Here is a 21,321-nt window from a genome sequence, read left to right on the forward strand (position 1 = left end):
ATTTTGGTTTCCCTTGAAAATAACACTACAAAAAGTAAGAATTTGTTAGCAAAAAATACTAAACAACTTACTTTTACTGGCAACCATTGCACTATATTTGTATAATAAATTAAAAAATAAAAGCTTGAAGATTTTTTTTTTAATTTATCATTTTTTTCCAACCAACGGTCTCACATATTACTGAACCAACCTACTAGTATGGAAGCACAGAAACAGAAAAATCATTTTTCGAGTAAAACATGTCCAGTTGCTCAAGTGGTCGTGATATTTACAGAGTGATAAGGTGTGAGCGAGTGAGCTTGATAGAGCATGACCATGTGCGCCATCTCATGTGAACTTGATAGGGCGTGCATACGCCCGCCATGTCATTGTGATTCCTTGTAGACCGGGCTTGGTTCTTTTCCAGTGTCTCCTCCTGGGGCTGTACCTGATTTTATCACCAGTTTTTGTCCAAATCCACTGGGGGATGGGGCGATTCTGCTTTTGTTTCTTGGCCAGGAATCGCTGGATCCTGGAAGTCATGAGAAGACATGGTGAGGAACAATCAATTGCACACACCATGATAATGGGAAAGAGAAGAGAGCTTGATTTTTTATTTTTGAAGATGAGTTAAATTAACCTTTCCTCCCATGTGCTGTTTATTTAGCTTTTCACCTACACATTTTCTTCTTCACCTGGTAGGGTGTGGAAATAGCTGGAGATTAATTTTTCTCTGAGAACTTCCTGTGTCTGATATCAGCAAGGTAGTCTGCTATTTCTCAATGTTGGAAGTTTTAAAGAACTAATGTCTTTTTCCCCATGCTAATTTTGCAATTCTGCTCTCCCCTTTTAAAAAAGAACCTTCTGTCTCAGACCTTATCCTCTCAACAGTTTCATGGAGGATCTGGGAGGATCTCAGAAGTGCTATGACAGTTGCAAAGCATGAGGCATGGCGGTTATGAACGGGGCTCTGGAATTAGACAGACCTGGGCTTTCATTCTGGCTCTGCCACTTCCTAGTTTGACAAGATGCTGAACTTCTAAGGCTCAATTTTGACCTCTTTAAATTGGGGTTAACAACAGTGCATACTTCATAAGGCTCTGGGAAGAATGATGGAGAAAGTGCATGTTACATGCTTAACATAGCAACTAGCACATAGTAAGCACCCAAATGCTAACTAATATTCCCAGTAAAAATTATGATAGGATTTATTCTTACAGGAGCATATGTTCATGGATGGGGTGGGATTGAAGATCTTCGTCGAAGCTGGGATAGCCAATCTTGGGCACCTCCCCTTTTTGAGTGCCATCTCCCTGACCATTTACTTGAGGCAGAGAAAGCGTGGCTTTAGGTGTGGCTGCCTTCATGGTTTGTACCTGGGCCCTGCTTTGTGGTTTGGCACCATCACCTGTGTCAAGCACCCTTGGATGGGGTCGGTTTTTCTTGTATGAATGATAATTTTGTGCTACCATGTTGAAGAGGGCTTCAATGCTGTTTTCAACAACTGAATTTCCACAGACGTTTAAAGAGTAACTTGGGCCACTGATCTCTCAATGAAATTATCAGGTAAAATCAAAGACGAAAGGCTGATGCTTTTTGAGTTGATGTAAGTCAGCAAAAAGTGATTTGCTTGCAGTGAGCAATCTTGCAGATGATATTTAATGAGTTTTAAGTTTCAAGGCCATGAGCAACCTTTCTTGAAGTTACTACACAGCAGGTGCCCCTAGCTGGAGTTCTGGCAATAAATAGGAATGTTCCAGTCCTGGAAGCCACTGAACAGGCCTAACTATGTCCATTTGGAAGGGAACATTACCCTTTTGCCAGGGATTTTGTTCTTTGTGTATCTGAATTAGAGCATCCGGGATGTGGGGAGTCTTGGAGTGGAAGCTGAATGAGGCTGCTTTCTGGTGTGCAGATGTCTCCTGCTCTTTCCAAGGACAGGACTGGGATACACACACTTATTCACTACCCAGGAGCTCCTGGATTGTCATATGGGAGAGTGGGAAGCCTCAGGACGGGGAATGAGGAAATCTGGATTTGATGAGCCTTGTTTCTCTAGGTCTGTTTCATTTCTTTACAGTGAGGGAATTAGACTAGATATTCTCAATTTCCCTCGCCAGTGGGAAGATTATGTGTGATTCTGAGTGCTCTTTCATTTTCTAGGAGAAAGATCTTTGCTGATCAATTCTATGTAGAGTGAAGTTTCCTTATATGGTGAGCTTTAGCAGATACTTTCTGGGACTAGTGGGCAAATAAATAAAGTACGCAAAGCCCCAAATACAGACCTCAGGGTGGGGCCTGGGGAGGTAAATGTGCCAGGAATACATGCTTATAGGTTTAAAACCAGAAGGATCTTAGAGACCATCAGGTACAAACCCTTCTCAGGAGGATGGCAAAGCATAGGAAGTTAAAGAGATTTCCCCCAGACTCAGAGCTGAGCTGACTACCAGCCCCAAGTGTCATCATGCTGCCAGAGGGCTTCCCCTACCACCTCCCCCTGCTCCTCCCATCCATGGAGATCCTGACCCTGCTTCTCCCCATGTCCCTGCCCCTGCCAGTGCATACATTTGATCTCTTACCTCACATCCACCCTCCCACATACATGCACATACCTATGCATCCCACAAGAAAGGGAGAACAGTGATGTAATGAGTTGGAAGTGCCAGCAAGGCACATAGCAGAGCTTAGAACCCTGAGTGTCTGTGCATTAGCAGCTCTTCTATGTTTTATCAGTTCTCTCCCCTGGCTGATTTCCTGCCCCGCTCTATGCCTGGGTTTCTTCGCTTGTCAGAAGGAGGTAGGAATAGCCGTCTCAGAGCATTGTGGTGAGGATTAAATGAGATACTGCATGAAATTCACTTAGCCCAAGCACCAGTTCCCATTAAACATTCAGCAGATGGTAGCTATTAATATTGTGACTTCTGTTGTTACTACTGAGTTGTCTGGAATTCTCAAAATATTCCTAGAGGCTGGCATTGGGGTTTGCACTGCCTTTCTTCTGCAGGACTCTGCAGCTGATTCAGTTTGGTAATATATAGAAAACAGTGCAGAACCTGTCAAGAATGTGTGTGTTCAGTAAGGTTTAGTTGTGCTTGTTTCTTGCTCTTTAATGAAGAAAACCGTTCCCTCGGTGAAATAAGTTGGCACTACCCATTGTCATCACTCAAACCTAAGCAGAAACTGGGTGTATCTTGTACTTGGAAGGCAGGTGGCTCAGGTGGCTCAGGACAGAATGGTAATTCCCATCATCACGTAGTGCGAAGGAAGTAGAGGTACCCTGTCAGTGAATGACTGGTAGGAACACCTTAAGTAGCCAGAGCACGTAAGAAAGAAAGAGAACAAGCACAGTTTGCCCTGGATGAGCTTACCTGCCGCCAGCGTGGGGAGGGCCGGCTCTGCCATCACACCATTCGTCTGCATGGTGCCTGTCTCTGGATGGAGATTCTGGGAATGAATTCATTCCCCTAAGTGTGGCTGTGGAAGCCTTTGGCCCTTTGAAGACAGTACTATTAAAGAATAGACCAAAGTCCCAGAAAGATGAGTTAAAATGGTGGACTTAGAATTTGGCAGCCTAGATTCAGGCCCTAGATCCCCTTCACCAACCGTGGTCTTGGGGTAAAGTACTTGTCCCTCTGCAGATGGGGAAGCCTAGCTATCCTGTAGGCCCCAGAGCTGGGCTGCGATGGGGACGGTCCAGTGGGCTGATGAAGGGAGAGTGCCGTGTAGATGGGACAGTGTGGGCCCCAGAGCTGGGCTGCGATGGGGATGGTCCAATGGGCTAATGATGAAGGGAGAGTGCCGTGTAGATGGGACAGTGTGGGCCCCAGAGCTGGGCTGCAATGGGGACGGTCCAATGGGCTGATGAAGGGAGAGTGCCGTGTAGATGGGACCATGTGGGCCTGTGTTTGTTGTTGTTGTCAGTAGTAGCAAGGTGGAGAAGTGCCTTATAAACGGAAATACACAGTGATGTCTGGGAGACTCATTTGAGTCACTGGGCTGCTGGCTTAAAAGGCGTCTTAAGTGTGAAGCCGGGGCGCCTGGGTGGCTCAGTCAGTTAAGTGTCTGCCTTCGGCTCAGGTCATGATGGGATTGAGCCCTGCATCGGGCTCCCTGCTCGGCGGGAAGCCTGCTTCTCCCTCTCCCACTCCCCCTGCTTGTGTTCCCTCTCTCGCTGTCTCTCTCGCTGTCTCTCTCTCTGTCAAATAAATAAAACCTTAAAAAAAAAAAAAAGTGTGAAGCCCTTTGTCTCATGGCCAAGGTGTACTAGGAGAAACATCTATCCACATAGCCCAGGAGGAACCACCAGGAGAGGCCATCACAAAGGCCCTGCTGGCTTCTCACCCAGGCCCCTGGCGGCTGAACATCTTATCTGTCCGAGGCTAAGCGAGCCTGTTCCGACAGCCAGATGAACAGTGAACTGTTAGTGAGTAGGGTTTCATCCAAAAATAACGACCGTTTTGACAGTTACCTTGCAGTCAAATTTCCAGGTGGTTTAGTTTCATTTGGATATACACTGTAAAATGAATGTGAGGCAGGTCTCCAAGCAGCCTGGGGACTTAGGGCCTCGTATCTCCAGAACGATGAGGTAAGTATGGATTTATATCCTTCATGCACTAGACCCACATTTGTTTGGGAAATGTCACAGTCCCATCCCAACCTTGCTTAGACCCTGGGTAAAAATTTCACAGAGATTGAAGAGCCTTGGCGGTCCGCAACTTCAGATAAACCTCAGGACTTCAGCAGAATCAGACAGAGCAGCCCTGGTCTCTGACGCCCGTGCCGATACCCACCAGGAAAGAAGCTGCTCTGAGACAGGACTGGCTTGCTCACTTGGCCCAACGTCACACTCACTGCCTCTGATGGGGCTTAGTCTGAGAAGGCTGTTGACTTGTAACCTGTTGACTTAAAACTTGACTGGAAAAGAGGATGAGTGCATTTGTTGAGTGCTTCCCTGGTTCCAGACACCAGGCGAGTTATTGATGCGGTCTCGCTCTTCTCTGGGGCAGCCTCATAACAGAGTGATTAAATAAGCTATCTAAAGACAAGTCACCCACAAGCGGCATAAATGAGATTTGAAACCAGGCTTAGCTGATTCTTTACAAGTTAGGATTAGATCAACTTCATTTGCCAGAGTCCCTCAACAGAAGAGGGGCCTACACGGTAGAGGTCTGTTGCTGGCTATTCTCTTCCACAAGTCTGGAGTCAGCGGTCCAAAGCTGGTAGGGGTGCCTCTACAGACTTGCTAGGGGCTCAGGCAACTTTGGGCTCCTTAGAGTGTGGTCTTCATCATTATGAAGGAGGGTGGCTGCTTGAGTTCCTTCCATCACTTTAATGTACCAAGCAGCAAGCATGGAGGAAGAGAAAAAGGGTATGGCTTCTCTCAGATTTTTTCTAGAAATCTCCCATAATATTTCTGCTTACATCTCATTGGCCAGAACTTGGTCACATGACTACACCCACCTCCACCTGCAGAGGGAGAGCTAGGAACTGAGATGACTTAGCTGAGCAGCAATAATATGACCAGCTAAAAATTGGGGTCTTGTTGTGGAGCAGGAGAGAAAAATGAGTTGGAGGGGAGACTGGGTGGCTCAGTCAGTTAAACGTCTGCCTTCGGCTCAGGTCATGATCCCGGCCGGGGTCCTGGGATCGAGCCCCGCATGGGGCTCCCTGCTCAGTGGGGAGCCTGCTTCTCTCTCTCCCTCTGCCTGATGCTCCCCCTGCTTGTGCTCTCTCTCTCTGTCAAATAAATAAATAAAATCTTAAAAAAAAAAAAAAAAGAGTTAGAAAGGATGCTGGCACAGACTCCAAACATCGTATATATTTGTTCTCTTTGGTCAGTGAAACATCTTCTTTTAATGGTTCTTTATGGGTCATATGTCTGAAGCTCTGACTCAAATTAGAGGCCATTTCCAAAACCAGAAAATAAAGAGAGCCCCAAAAAGGGTATACATATAATTTTCCTATTATATGTATTTAACAGTTTCGGTTGCTTTGGTAAAGTTGTCTTTCCAGGATTTAAGCCCCCTGTTACTCCTCTTAAAAATTTCCCCCAGAGACCCCTATCCTTCTTCGTGTTTAGTACTTGCCTTGACAGGGCCCAGGTTGTGTCCTAATAGTTGGAGCATTGCTCTCACACTCCCCAGCCTTTGACTTCCCAGGGCTACCAGCAGGTCTGCCAGAATGAGGGGGAGGAAGCCCACAAAGAAGGGGTGTCAAGCTACCTTGATTACTGGATTCTTAATGGGGGGAACTTCTTGTGGTGAGAACTTAGCGCACCTCGTGCTCAGTCCTCAGGGAGTAAGGGGGTGTCGTCAGCCCCCTCCCAAGCAACACGTCCTGTGACTCGCCTGCTTTGCCCGCTCTACCTCCCGCCCTCTGATGTTAGTTTCTGCTGAGTAACTGTCAGCAACATTCGGGAATATGTGTATATTCTACCCTCCCCCCTTTCTTTAAAGTTTTATCTTCTATCAGAAGAGCTGGTAGACGGGGAAAAAGATGCATGCAGCAAGGAAGGGAAAGAACCCTTTACAGTTTTTATGCTACAGCCCTACATATACAGAAAATAGAGTCACAACTCTTTTGTTTCTTTAATACAGAGCCTCTTAAAAAAAAAAACCACTTAAAAATATATTGAACGAAATATTTTTTTTTTTAAGATTTTATTTATTTATTTGAGACAGAGAGAATGAGAGAGAGAGAGCACATGAGAGGGGGGAGGGTCAGAGGGAGAAGCAGACTCCCTGCCGAGCAGGGAGCCTGACGTGGGACTCGATCCCGGGACTCCGGGATCTTGACCTGAGCCGAAGGCAGTCGCCCAACCAACTGAGCCACCCAGGCGCCCCTGAACGAAATACTTTTTAAAAAATTTACTCAAAATGTCCCCCCAGAAATTTGAAACCATCCAGAGGCCACCACTAAAATGTTAGGATGCTCTCTTTCTGATTTAGTTTTCTGTTACATTTTTATTCTGCAACCAGAGGGAAATATTTTAAGTAAAAACTTCATACAAAATTGAGAATTACTGTCACAACATCATACAGTGGGGAAAGGGCAGTGGTGGCCTTGGTGCTAGTGCTGAGCTACCCATGGGACCCTGAGTGAGCAAGTCAATCTCTGGGTTTCAGGTCCTACCTGCAAATGGGGAATGGGAGATGTCAAGTACCCAGGGCCCTTTTCCCACTCAAACAACTATGATTATGACCCACAAGAGAATCTACAAAACTTATGTGGCCTCTGTGGTTTCTTAATTTGGAGTTCATGGAATGGTTCCAGAATGTGTCATCACCATAACTAGATAGGATACATGCATAAACCCCCAAATCTTTACTCTTCTCTAGGAGAAGGGTCCATCACCTGCATGGATTCTTAAGGGATTTGTGACCCAGGGAAGGTGAAGAACAACTGGTCTTTTCTCATTTTATGGACAGGCATCTTTCATCCAGGAAAGTGAAGAGATTTGCCCCAAATGCACATCCTATGCATCTTCCTGGCAATCTGGAAGACCCAAAGGTGTTATCCGTTCCAAGCGGGGTCCTCTCCCTGGTAGGGATGATCCATCCTAGACCCTCTCTGTCATGTACTACTCTATGTGTCCCCTCATCTGGCCCAGTTTATGATGTTAGCATGAAGTTTATAGCTTCCTCCGTCAGCTTTGCCTTCCTAATTCTCCCCCAAGTCCTTCAGGTAGTCCTTCCCCCCAGAAGTAGGAAGGAGATTTAGGAGAGAGGAAGCATATCTGGGCTTAGAGTTGGGATCTTAGTTTCTACTCCTATATTTCTTAAGGAACATTTCATCTCTGTATGTATTTTATCCTTCTTGCCAGAGGAGAGGTGGTAAAGCCTCTCACAAGACTTGACATAAAGTCCAACAGACCACAACATCTGACGCTGAAGGAGAATCTGCAGATGGACAGTTCGGAGGCAGAGGCGGGTACCCAGCCGTCTAAGGAGGGAGTGAATTTGTGTCCCTCCCTGGAAGCAGAATGGCCTCAAAAAGATCGTACAGTGGGAACACTGTGGTATTTGTGCTGAGACTTCATCACACAAAACCTTGTATCTGAAACCCAAAGTGACCTTTTCCGAGCAGTCATAGCCCTACATGAAAAGGCAAACACTGCCAAATTGCCTGACATTTCCGTTTTTAAATTTCAGGCATTCCTGATTTCAGATCGGCTGTTGATCTGTTGGTTGCAGCCCTGATGCAATTAAGCGAACTCATAGTCACTGCTGTTATAGTCTAACATAAACAACTGCTTTGAAAGCCCAGACCCTGCCCTGTATCTCCTCCTCCCCATCGCACCCCAACAAGCCTACCAGCCCACATGCGGTTGCAGAAAAGCATTTTCTAAACCTGCAATTAAAATCTTCAAAGTTGAACTGTGGACCGTCATACCATGTCCATCTTTAAAGATCACGTTTATTTGGTCACTCCTTATTTTAACCCCTCTTGGCAGAAGCTACTAAAAACATATCGAGAGGGAGGGTCTGTTCTGATTCTAGTCACTCCCCCAAATGTAGTGTGGAATTTGGCTAGGGAATAGTCTGCACTCCCCCTGGAGCTGACAGTGAAGACAGATGAGAAGCAGTGACTCAGAGGGCAAAGAAGGTTGAAGGGTGCTGCTCTGGGACCTGGGTGTTGAGCTCCACCCATTGGCCTGAAAAAGCCACAAAAGGCACATGGCGTAGCTTTGGTGCTGCTGAAGCTCAGGGTTTAGGCTCGGAAGTTGAGCACGTTGAGATCCTGGAGGTGCAAGGTACCCCTTGTTAATGTGTTCAAGAACATTCCTTGTAGCTCCAGATAACCTGAGGGAGTTGGCTGGAGAAAGAGATCTGGAGGGATTCTTGGTGTGTCTTTTCCTAGCATCATTTATCAGAGTTCTGGTTCTGTTCCTGCGAGTCAGCCTGCTAGCCCAGAAGCAGCATCTGGGCAATCTAGTCTCTCTGGGGGACAATGAGGAAAGATGAGCTGGCAGGGAAATAAAGGACCAACTTTAAGGGGAGACCATCTGAAAAAAAAAAATGAGCTCTCCCAGTTTTTCTTAATCCTCGGCCCCATGGTCTGTCTGTACACGTAGCAGCATGGGTGATAGAATTGCCCTATCCAACTTTCATATGTGCCAAAGGTCAAAGCTGATGCGGTTCTCCTTCCTTGCTGCTCGGGTTGAGAATCCCATGGCCCCACACCTGCAGTTAATCTCATCCTTGCTGAGTAACTGAGGGAAAGCCCTTAGAGTGGGAGGCTTTGCTCTCTATCCTGATGTGACCACTGAAATTAGGTCCTGCTGCCCACATGTGAGTTTTCTCCCTGTGACCACATAACCCGGCTTGCCTGTCCAACACCTGATTTAATAGCACCCCTTGGAGATGAGGCTTTTTTTTTTTTTTTTATATGATCACACTAATTACAGGGAAGGAACGAGGTTCTGACAAAGGATCTAACCTTGTGCTGCTTTCTTTCCGTCTCCACAGCTCCACTTGGCAGCCCTGGCATCACTCAAGGGAGATATAGTGGAACTTAATAAACGTCTGCAGCAAACGGAGCGGGAACGAGACCTTCTGGAAAAGAAATTAGCCAAGGCACAGGTAAGGGATCTGGAGAGTTTTTTTTCAAACTCTTGTATTTTTTTATTTTAAGATAAAACATAGATCGAGGAAATCCAGCCAATCAAGTTACGGGGTAATGAGCAAACATTCTTATAAGCACCGTCCAGGTCAGGAAATAGGACTTGCCAGCCATCCCAGAAGTCCCTCCTTATGTCCTGTCCCAGTCGCACCTTCCCTCCGACCAAGGTGACCACCACCATGACTCCTATAGTCCTTTTTCCTGTCTCTTTATACTTTATCACTGAAGTTTAGCTGTCCCTCGATAGTGGAGTTTAGTCTTGCTCATTGAAACACTTTGGGTTTCTTTTGAATCTCTTAATTTATAGGTTTTACTTCCATTCTTTGTTTGCTTTTAATTAATCTATTAGAAACCTGCCATTTGACCTGTGGAGTTCCCTACAGTCTGGATGTTGCTGATTATACACTCGCCGTACAGCTCACCACATTCCTCCGTCCCCTTTAGTTCCTGTAAAACGGCAGGTGGACCCAGAGGCTCAGTCAATTCATGTCTGGCCCCTTTGGCAAGACTGTAGAGAGGATTTGTTGTTTTACCAGGAGGCACATAATGTCTGGTTGTCTCATTTTCTGTGATGTTAGCAGCTGTTGATACTCAGTGCCTATGTTCATTGATTCACTGAATTATTAGGACTTACAAATGATGATATTTCCGTTGTACCATTTCTCATTAATTGGAATGCTTTTATAGAGACCTCTCCCATCATCTGTGATTTGTTGAAACAGTGGTTCGTCGAGGAAAAGCAGAATTCTTCATCTATTAACATTTTTCAAGAAAATTACCTATGATCCTCTGAAATTGCCCAATAATTTTTTAAACTATTATTATGAAATTATAGATTTAAACATATTTGGGGTTTCATTCCACTGTAACTATTTTCCTTACAGAAACCCGTATTATCTTTGGCCAATGTGAACTTCTTCAGGTTGGCTTCTGAATCTTTTGACATGAGCCCAGGAGTTAGTTCAGACTCAACTAGTACATTTTTTGCCCCAAATCTGGTAGTAACTGTTCTCTGAGTAACTCTTACTTCTCTCAGCAGAAACTAGTATCTTAAGACCACAATCTGGGTGCTAAGAGTGCTTATGGCTTCTAGGTTGGTCATTTTTTTTCAGGCCTCTTTTATAGACGTAGCCAGGAAATTCTTTATTGCCTTATTTATCTACATCTGCATGTACATATAACTTTTAAGATAAAATACCTTAGGAGTTCATACTAATAGACCCGATTTAAATTCAGACTACAGCATACTTTTTACCTAGCTTCTTCTATGTTTTATCTGTATCACCTTTCTTTCACATGAAGAGTCCTGGTTCTTAATGCTACAGAGGATGATTGAATTAGAATATTCCATAATTACTTACTTGCTTCATTCCATATTATGAACAGCCTCAGAATAATATTACTCCTGCCATAACAGATACAGTTCCTGAGAAGAATGTAATTTGTTGTTGTTGTTGCATTACGCTCTCTTCACTCCCCCCCCCTTTTTTTTTTAAGATTTTATTTATTTATTTGACAGAGAGAGAGCGAACGCAAGCAGGGGGAGTGGGAGAGGGAGAAGCAGGCTCCCGGCACAGCAGAGAGCCCGATGTGGGGCTTGATCCCAGGACCCTGGAATCATGACCTGAGTGGAAGGCAGACGCTTAACGACTGAGCCACCCAGGCGCCCCTCACTCCCCATTTTTTGCAGCTGTCTTATATCTACCTGCCTGACCATCTGGCCATTGCATCTCACCCTCTCCCCTTCTTGTCCTCCTTTAGGCTCCTATAAGCAACGTTATAGTTAGTGTTCACCATGGTCCTTATGTCCGTGTTCCTCCGTTTATTTGTTCGTTTATTGCCTGAAGTGGATTTTCTAGTATATTCCTCAGGGAGGACTCGGAATAATCTTCACCAGGTTCTTGCTCGTTATTAACAGTATGTCTGTTCTTTGCCCTTTGTACTTGAAAGACATTTCTGCTGGATAGAAAGCCCTTTGCCCATCTTTTCTTTATTTGAATATGTTTCCTTATTCTCTTTTGGCAGAGAGTGTTGTCCCCAAAGTCTGATAACACAGCTTTCTTTGCCTCACAGGACATTGACTCTAGATGTCCATAGCATGTTTTTTCTTTATTTCTTTTTTTTTAAGTCTAGTAATTCTAGAGCAACTTTTTTTTTTTTTTAAGTTTTTATTTTTAAGTAATTTCTACACCCAGCATGGGGCTGAAACTCACAACCCCCGAGATCAAGAGTCGCACGTTCCACCGACTGAGCCAGCCGGCCGCCCCTACTAGAGTAACTCTTAATCTTAGTCATTCTGGTTTGATATTCTCAGGTTTGCCGTGTATTCTTTTGATTATCTCTTTTAATCTTTTAATTTCGGGGAAGTTGTAAAGAATTACAGTGTTTAATATTAGTTCTCTCACTTTGATTTTTTTCAAGGATGTTTATTATTTGTATGTTAGATCTTTTTTGCCTATTTTCAGGATCTCACTATCCACATCCTGTCTCTCCCTTTTTACTTGATTTTCCTATTGTTCATCTTCTGTTTCTTTCAGGGCATTATATGTTGTGTTTATTTCTTCTCGTGTGCCTTCTAGTTTAGTTTGTATTCCTGAAATGCGTTTTTATTTTATTTCTAGTTTTTTCTTGTGTTCTGTTACCGTATGAATTTTCTAATTCTCAGTTATGTTTTTTCATGTCTTATGTCATTTTATCTCCTTAAAGTCTTTTAACTTATTTTGAAATAGTGGGCTTTGTTTGGGCTTTTTGGGGGGAGGGATATTCCATTTTGTGCCATGCTTTAATGGTATATAGGCATATATTCTGCTCTTTTTTTCTTCCTTCTTATAACTTTGTATGGAATTTGATGTCAGTACTTCTCCATTTTTCATTTTTATATGAAAAATAGTTTCCTTGAACTTTGAGGAGGCAGTGTTTAAGATGGCTTTATAAGTTCATAAAGCTTAGTCTTCTGTTGTTTTCACTTAGTCAAAAATATGGCAGCCTGCTTTCTAACACTTTCTGGTTCTGTTCCCCTCACCTACTTCTATCTGGATCTATTTCTTCCTTTGTCTCTGTTACTCCATACTGTTCAATCCTGATCCCACTGTCAGCAGGTTTTCCTCCTGGAAGCAAGTCCTGGGGCCAATCTTGAGAGTTCCCAGGTACTAGCTGCTTTAGCTCTTTCAGATCTTACTGTGGGCCCCTTCCTCACTTACTCTTGGCTCAGGCAGAATCCCTTTTAGTGTTAGCCTCTCTTTTCCAATTGGCCCTCCTCACTTTCCTGAGTATATGGACTTTTTTTTTTTTTTTTAAAGAAGAGATGGAGGTAGTTTTTTTTTTTAAAGATTTTATTTATCCATTTGACAGAGAGAGAGACAGCGAGAGCAGGAACACAAGCAGGAGGGGGAGTGGGAGAGGGAGAAGCAGGCCTCCCGCCAAGCAGGGAGCCCGATGCAGGACTCGATCCCAGGACCCTGGGATCATGACCCTAGCCGAAGGCAGACGCTCAACGACTGAGCCACCGAGGCACCCTATACTGACTGCTTATGTTGGGGTTTTCCAGTTCTCACATCCACCAGCCTTGCTGCTTCCCACTGCTTCTGCCCATTCAGATACCCTTTCGGGCTTGTGGATGGTGTGGGTTTGTCCTTACTTGCTTGTATTTTGCTGTTCAAGAGGATACCTTGTCTCCAAGCATTTGGTTCTGTTGAGTAAGGTGCTCTGTTTTTATGTGGGAATTCAGAGAGCTCTAAAAACCAGGCTGTCATAGTCCTTGGTCTAGATGACCTGTGGAAAGTTTTGAAAACTCATGTCTCGTAATCGTAGATTGTTTGAGTAGGGAGGAGAGACCCTTTATACTTGAGATCATCTACTTCCACATTTGCCAGGCATCCCAGAGAGGTTAACTTGCTTACCCAAAGTCAAATGAGTAGCTTAGCACCAGAGCCAAGACAAGGTCCCAGTGTTCTTTCCTCATATAGGATGTTGTACAGACAAAAACTTTCAGTTTTTACTTGGATGAAAACTTACAATATTTTCCTTCTGATTATAAAAGTAATAAAAATGTGGTAGGAAAAGCTGGAAAGATAACAATATGATGTTTCAGTAGTGGGGTCTGGTGTATTAAAACATTTTTAATGCCTTTTTTTTGTTTTGTTTCATAAGGGTTTTTTTTTTTTTTTTAAGATTTCATTTATTTATTTGAGAGAGAGAGAGAGCATGAGCAGGAAGGAGAGGGAGAAGGGAGAAGCAGGCTCCCCACTGAGCAGGGAGCACAATGCGGGGCTTGATCCTGGAACCCTGGGATCATGACCTGAGCCGAAGTTAGACGCTTAACTCACTGAGCCACCCAGGCGCCCCTGTGAGACTTTATTTAAGAGGAAAGAAATTGTGAAAGCTCTTAACTGGAAGTTGGCATGTGCTATAGTCTTGGATTTTTAAAAATGACCAGGAGGGTGGGCGCCTGGGTGGCTCAGTTGGTTAAGCGACTGCCTTCGGCTCAGGTCATGATCCTGGAGTCCCGGGATCGAGTCCCACATCGGGCTCCCTGCTCGGCAGGGAGTCTGCTTCTCCCTCTGACCCTCTTCCCTCTCGTGCTCTCTGTCTCTCATTCTCTCTCTCTCAAATAAATAAATAAAATATTAAAAAAAAATGACCAGGAGGGTATTTATTAAAATTTAAGCCTACAAAGACAGAGCAACTTATGCAGAGGATGGTAGAGGATAATAGAAAACTTTTTCTGTGCTGTGTCAAGGAATGAGTCAGTTCCCTTTTAACTTATGGTCAAGACATTCTTATGTAATAATTTTTGGTGGCTCTTTACATCATGTTTGCATTCTTACACTAAATATACTTAAAAATTACTCTCTGTTCCTTTCAATGGAGAGGTCTTTCCAGTGCAGATACTGGGACCCAGGAAAGAGAACATAAAAACAAAAAAAAAAGGTCAGACTCACCAGTCTCATACCTTTTATAAAGATGAGATTTATGCAAGAAAAAATGAGAACAATGAAATGACAGTGCTATTGCTTCCTGTGTGAGTGATTCATGTTTGAGGCTTGACCAGATTGTGGAAGAGCAAGTTCATGCATAAATTTATGCTCTCTGGCTTTACTAAGTTTTACCAGCTCTCTAAATATTACAGAGCTATGATTAAGCTAAAATGTAAATGGTGGCTGTATTCATCAGAAATAATCAAAAAGAGCTTCAACATCTGTTGAGTGATTCTTGATGGTGACACTGGAACTAGCTGAATAAAAAAAGGTTCAATATACATGGTCATAAGGTCAACCTGCCAGTAGAGTTTTGAGAATAGTGATGGGAAGGGAAAAGTTGAGTAAAGGAGACTAGATCAGCATGATGGGGAAGGTAAAGTGCTTCTGTGTTCATTTTCTATTGCTGTGTAGTAAGTTACCACAAAATTACTGGCTTAACACACGTTTATTAACTCATAGCTTCTGTGCATCAGGAGCTCAGGTATGGCATAACTGGGTTCTCTTTATGTTTGCAATCAAAGTGTTGGCCAGAGCTGAATGCTCATCTGAAGGCTCAACTTGGAAGAGTTCAGTCACCCGTGTACTTGGCATAATTTATTTCTTTGTGGTTGTAGGATTGATGACAGTTGGCTTTTTCAAGGCCATCAATGCAGAGAAAGATTCCAGAATAAGTGTGCTAATAAGACAGAATCTTACATAATGTCATGGGAGTGACATCCCATCACCGTTGTCACATTGTATTAGTTAGAAGCCGGTCACAGGTGTCACCCAGGCTCAATGAGAAGGTACCACACAAAGGAGATACAGGGATCAGTGGGGGCATTTTGGAGGCTGTTCATCACAGCTTCCTAGGGGATTTGATTAACAATACCACTGTTGGTGTATACAGTAGTGATAATCACCACACTTCTTTAGCTTTGTTTTGTGCCAGGCAGTGTGCCAAGCATTCTGTTTGCTCTATCTTAGGGAGTTCTCATAATGACCTCTGGTGTAGGTACGGTTTTACAAGTGAAGAAATAAAGGTTTGAAGAATTTGAGTATCTTGCTTGAGATTATGTGGCTGTAAAGTACTAAGAGTTAGAATTTGAATCCAGGTTTTGTGGGAATCCACAACTGTACTAATCCCGTATTGTCTTTTAGGCTGCCCAGGCTGCCCTTAGTATCCAGAGGGCTTCTCAAAGTGGGTGGGGCATGATGCACATGTCCATTTGGTTTAAACTTCCCTACCATCCCCATCAAACAGGTGCATAGATACATGCATGCTTTGGCACCAGCATTAAGCAGCCTTGTGGGGAACAGCCTTGTAGGAAACTGGCAGAGATTCTATATAGTACTGGTTCGATGCTTTCAGCATATTTGCTATTTATTGAGTACCAACAATTTTAAATTGCTGTATTTTTTAAGGGCTATAGAATGATATATCTCAAACAAGCTCATGAATCCTATGAATCCCTTTGAACTCAGTCATACAGAACACTTTCTATTTCTAAGCTCTCTATCTTTGGATAGCAAATCTTCTGAATTTTCTACCTCTTGGCTTTTAGGAAGAAAACATAAATAGTTTTCGTTAAATGTAACGGAGAGAGCACTTTCTTGGTGCTTTCTCGTTGTATGAGATACTTAAAAGTACAGTTCGGATGTATTCTCTTTGTCAGGAATGTCCTCCATTCCTTTTTACTTGTTTCTACTTTTCTTTGGTAAATTGCCCTAGCTGTTTTGCTCATCAAGGGCATTTCCATTTGTGCTGGGCCTCTTTGTTTAGTTGGCCTGGTTCCTCCCATCTTCCCCCTGGGGGAGAACCTGGGCAAGGACTTAGAATGAGGGTGGAAATACCCTGAGTAATATTACTGAGACCAATCCAGTGTGGCCCTGAGAAAGTAGCGTGACTTCTTTGCATACTTTAAAAGGGAGTGGTGCTGACCCCCTTCACCAGGATGGTTGAGAGGGTTAACAGATTAATGATGGCGTTGCATTTTTCAAGAATGGAGTTCATAATGCTCTTAGGTTTGACAGCTGAGACTAATGTGAAGATTAAAGATCAGTGGCCTCTGTGGAGTAAGATAAAACCCAGTGAAGAACATTAACAAAACCATACCTTAGCATCACCACATTGCACAGGGTTTTTCCAACAAGGACTCAAGTTCTCAGACCAGTCTGTCTCAAGGCTGACTCATGGCTTTATCCCAGGATTGCACCAATAGCAGAGAGATTCTTGGTGGTTGGAATGATACCACTTGTTTTTATTAAACATTTTTGCATATAGGCAATTTCACCAAGTTATGTGGCTAGACACAGGTATTTATATAGATCTTAAAGTTGCTTCCTCATCATGGTAGGAGAGCTGAAACCTCAGAGTACATATTAAGTGCCAGATAAAATTCAGGAAAAAAACAAAATTTCATCATATCCGATCCCAATCTTTTTTTCTTTGCCTTTCATACTGACTGTTTATAGTTGTGGGAGAAACCCTAGTGATTCTGACCTCCAGAAATTCATGGCAGGCAAAAGGCTGCAACCACAGGCTTGCTTTCTTTGCTGTAATGTAGGATCAGTCAAAAACTGAATATAGGCTAGGAAGAGGGAGAGCCCTGGATGCAATTCCCTGTGCTAATAGGAAAAAAGTGGCAGCGTGTTGTTTGAGACCATTTCTTATTTTGTTCAACTGAAATTATATGGGGTATTTCTGTATGGTGAGGAGAAGAAAATCATCCCTCACTTGCAAGTTTTGCTGGAAGAAGCTGCCATTCCTCCCTGTTAAGAAAGTTGTCACTGAATAATTGACTTTGGCAGCTAAAGCTGGCTTGATGGGAACCAGAGGGACCTAGAATTCCCTGTCTTATAACTCCTTGTGTCTACTCTATTTCGGTGCTCCATGGGGTTGAGGAGAGAGTTGTCTGGGTTTCCTACCTTCATCTGATATTGGAAGGCATAATATTTGTATTTCCTGGAGTTCACCGGAGTTGGGTCAGGGGAGACCAAGAAGGATGACTCTGCTGTCCCTGGAGATCTTTAGGCAAGTGGTACGGGGACAAGCCCGAAGGTCAAGGGGCTGGGAGGGAGTAGTGGAGAGAAGATGGTGGCTACAACAGCGTCTACCCTTTGATGGTGTGAATACAGATCAGACGGTTTTTCAGAGGGTTCTGCTTGTTGCCTAGGATATAACGAATCAGCCACTTTACATTTTGTTTTCATCTGTAAAATGGTTGTATCATCAGAATATGCAGTGATAAATAACCCCAAAGCCACCTCAGTGGCTTAACATAGCAAAGATTTTGTTTCTTGCTAGGAGCTCAGTAGGGCCGGCAGAAAACTGTCCCACATTGTCCTCAACCAGCCTCCTAAGCTGATGGAGCTTCTACTGTCTGGAACATTGCCAGAAGCCATGGCCAGGGAAGGGAATGTAGCAAATCTTGATGGAGCTCTTAAAGGCTTCTAGGCATAAGTGATATAAATTCACTTGTACCTCGTTGGCTAAAATAAGTCATATAGCCATATCTAGCTTTGACGGGGAGAGAAAGTATTATCCTGCCATGTGCATGGATGGGGGTGAACTGGAGTCCTGATGAATACCCCTGTTGGCTACCAGGGGTGCTGATGCTTACATTATGCACACCCCATATGGTGGTCCTGGCAGAGCCCCATGTACATACTGGAGAGAAATGAACACCATTAGAAAAAGGGTTTTGTTAATGAATTATGAAAAAAGTGGACATCTATCATTTTTTAATGTGTATAAAGTACTTCAACTTGTAATTTAAAAATAAAAAAATGTATGCAAACATTAAGGAGTAATCATAGAAGTCCTATTTCTTTTTCCTGTTTAGTTGTCATTGTTGTATGACCGTCTCGATTGAGGCTTTACGGGGAGGGCTGCCCAGAGGTGACTCTCAGATGGAGGTGCGGGTATCCAGCTTGAGCTCACCTGTGCCCCTGTGAAACAATACCTGAAACCCCATGCCCTCCCAGGCGAAACAAGGCTCTCACCAGTCATGAAAACTCGTGGTGAGAGGCGTGGGTCAGTCATGATAGCGGAATGTGCTCATAAAATCGGGCATGACTTGAACAGACCAGCCCTGCCGATGCAGGACTTACCAGCGAAGGAACGCACCGATCACGCGCAGAATGGCTTTGTCTGTCCTGGGCGCTGCCGCTCATCTTCCACTTTCCCTGCACTGAAGTGCCCCTTTCCTGGGGTTGGTCTTGGGCAGTTCAGTGGGAGCTGTTGAACAAGGGTGTTCTGTTGGGTTCTTCGGGCTTGCGCAGGTGATGGCTTGTTTTCTCCTGCCCTGTTGCTCCACCTTGCCCTGCCCCGCAGCGTGGAGATAGGGCTTCAACCTATCTTTGTCTGGTACGACCAGTGTGCGCAGAATGGGTGAAGAGTGTTTAATGTGATACCTCCAGGGGATGGTGATTTGTACAGGTGACCCTTGGGCAGTGTCTTCTCAAGCCATCCATTCCACCTTGAGGCTGGGTGTTTTTTTGTTTTAAAAGATTTTATTCATTTATTTGAAAGAGAGAGAGCGTGAGTGCGAGAGCAGCAGAGGGGAGGGAGAAGCAGACTCTCCACTGAGCAGGGAGCCCGATGTGGGGCTCGATCCCAAGACCCTGAGATCATGATCTGAGCTGAAGGCAGCCGTTTAACCAACTGAGCCACCCAGGCGCTGCGAGGCTGGGCATTTTGATACTTTCCAGTGTTCTCTTTTCACTGTGTAAAGAATCCCCAGGGTACCATTCTACCATCTCTCCTTCCTGCACGCCTCATTTCTGTCCACGTTTCTTATTCTCCAGCAGAGAATTCTACCTAGAAGCTGTGACTGCAGTTCCCTTCAGAGGACATGTCATAATGACCCCCACTGTGTGTCACTCAGCCCGGTATCTTAAATGTTATGGGAAATCAAGATATATCTATTATTTTTAGAAAGAATTAAATTATAGAGGCTTTCCACTATTTTAAGAAACCATACTTGTGGGAAAAATATAGGAATATAAACCAGATATCTTTGCCTTCAGCTAAGAATTTTTTTTTCCTCCGATATATTCTTGTTGCTACTCCCAAATGAACCCCAAGTTCCAAATATACATTATGAGTCTTTTGTCTCCTTTTAGCTACAAGTGCTGTTCTGTCTGAATCATCAGGCTTCCTGTTGCCTCTTGTTCATACTCATACCCTCCAGGCAGACTTCCCAGTTACAGGCAGGGGCAAAGATGGTATAGTACCAGATAGCATGCTCTCGTTATCCAGGCATCAGCCATCTGTGCCGCGCGCCCCCCCCCCCCCCCCCCCCCGATCTTACCTGTTAGGCAGCTCACAGCAGTCACCAGGGATGCCTGGAGTTGTCTTGGTGATTATCAGTAGATTGTGTGCCTTTTTCTTGCATGAATATTTGCACACCTTCATTTTTAAGTGAATTTTGCAGTTTCTGGTCTGCCTTGGTGGTGGTGGTGGGCTGTTGACATCTAAAGACTGAAGGAGGAACTATAAGTGGGGAATTAAAGGAGAGTGAGAGGGTCGTCTGGGTGGCTCAGTCAGTTAAGCATCTGCCTTCTGCTCGGGTTGTGATCCCAGGGTCCTGGGATTGAGCCCTGCATGGAGCCCTGTGACCGGCTCAGAGCTCAGCGAGGAGTCTGCTTCTCCCTCTGCACCTTCCCCTGCTGGTGCTAGTTCACACATGCACTCTCTCTCTCTCTCAAATAAATAAAAATCTTAAAAAAAAAAAGAGAGAGAGAAAGGAGGGGCGCCTGGGTGGCTCAGTTGTTAAGTGTCTGCCTTCGGCTGAGGTCATGATCCCAGGGTCCTGGGATCGAGCCCCACATTGGGCTCCCTGCTCAGCGGGGAGCCTGCTTCTCCCTCTCTCACTCCCCCTACTTGTGTTCCCTCTCTCGCTGTGTCTCTCTCTGTCAAAATAAATAAATAAAATCTTTAAAAAGAGAGAGAGAGAAAGGAGAGTGAGAGTTGTTGACTTTGTAAAGGGAAGCATTTCACAGTGTTTTTTTTCTTATTAAAGATTTTGTCAGGGAGAGAGAGAGCATAAGCAGGGGGGAGTGGCAGGCAGAGTGAAAAGCAGGTTCTGCGCTGAGCAGGGAGCCTGATGTAGGACTCCGTGTGGGACTCGATCCCAGGACCCTGGGATCACAGCCCAAGCGGAAGGCAGATGCTTAACTAACTGGGCCACCCAGGCGCCCCATTTCACAGTGATCTGTAGCCCCAGAGAGCTGAATATGGAAAACCAAAGAGGAGGAGCCTGCAAGATGGCAGTGCAGTAGGAATCACGGCATAAATGAGATCCAGGTCAGGCTGGGCATTATCTTTTTTTTTTTTTTTAAGATTTTATTTATTTATTTGAGAGAGACAATGAGATAGAGAGAGCATGAGAGGGGAGAGGGTCAGAGGGAGAAGCAGGCTCCCCGCTGCCGGGAGCCCGATGCGGGACTCGATCCCAGGACTCCGGGACCATGACCTTCGGCAGTCGCTTAACCAACTGAGCCACCCAGGCACCAGGCTGGGCATTATCTTGTAATTATTTTAAGATCTAAAACTGGTGGTCTTCATAAGAGTGCTAGCTACCCTGACGCATATGCACATCTATACACACAAACACATTGTGAAGGTGGGAATAAAGACTAATAACAAAAGCTCATAGACATTTTGCAGGGATGGAGAGAAACAGTTTTCTGCTGTATGTTCCAGAGGAATATGAACCTTTTTCATTTATTGACACATACTGTCTGTGACACACTGTCA

General features: G+C 44.4%; 1 protein-coding gene across 2 annotated transcripts in view; it reads left to right on the top strand.

Annotated features, from left to right (window-relative positions):
• Window positions 1-21,321, top strand: part of MCC (MCC regulator of WNT signaling pathway) — a 396,253-nt gene that overhangs the window by 278,612 nt on the left and 96,320 nt on the right. For both annotated transcript variants that reach the window (XM_035015375.1, XM_035015386.1), the window contains one exon: window positions 9,447-9,560. In XM_035015375.1, coding sequence (XP_034871266.1) covers window positions 9,447-9,560 — 114 coding nt within the window. The remainder of the gene's footprint in view (window positions 1-9,446; window positions 9,561-21,321) is intronic.

Source organism: Mirounga leonina, unplaced genomic scaffold (assembly GCF_011800145.1).
Source record: "Mirounga leonina isolate KUSES-001 unplaced genomic scaffold, KU_Mleo_1.0 Mir_104, whole genome shotgun sequence".
In the NCBI taxonomy this organism is placed as follows: Eukaryota; Metazoa; Chordata; class Mammalia; order Carnivora; family Phocidae; genus Mirounga; species Mirounga leonina.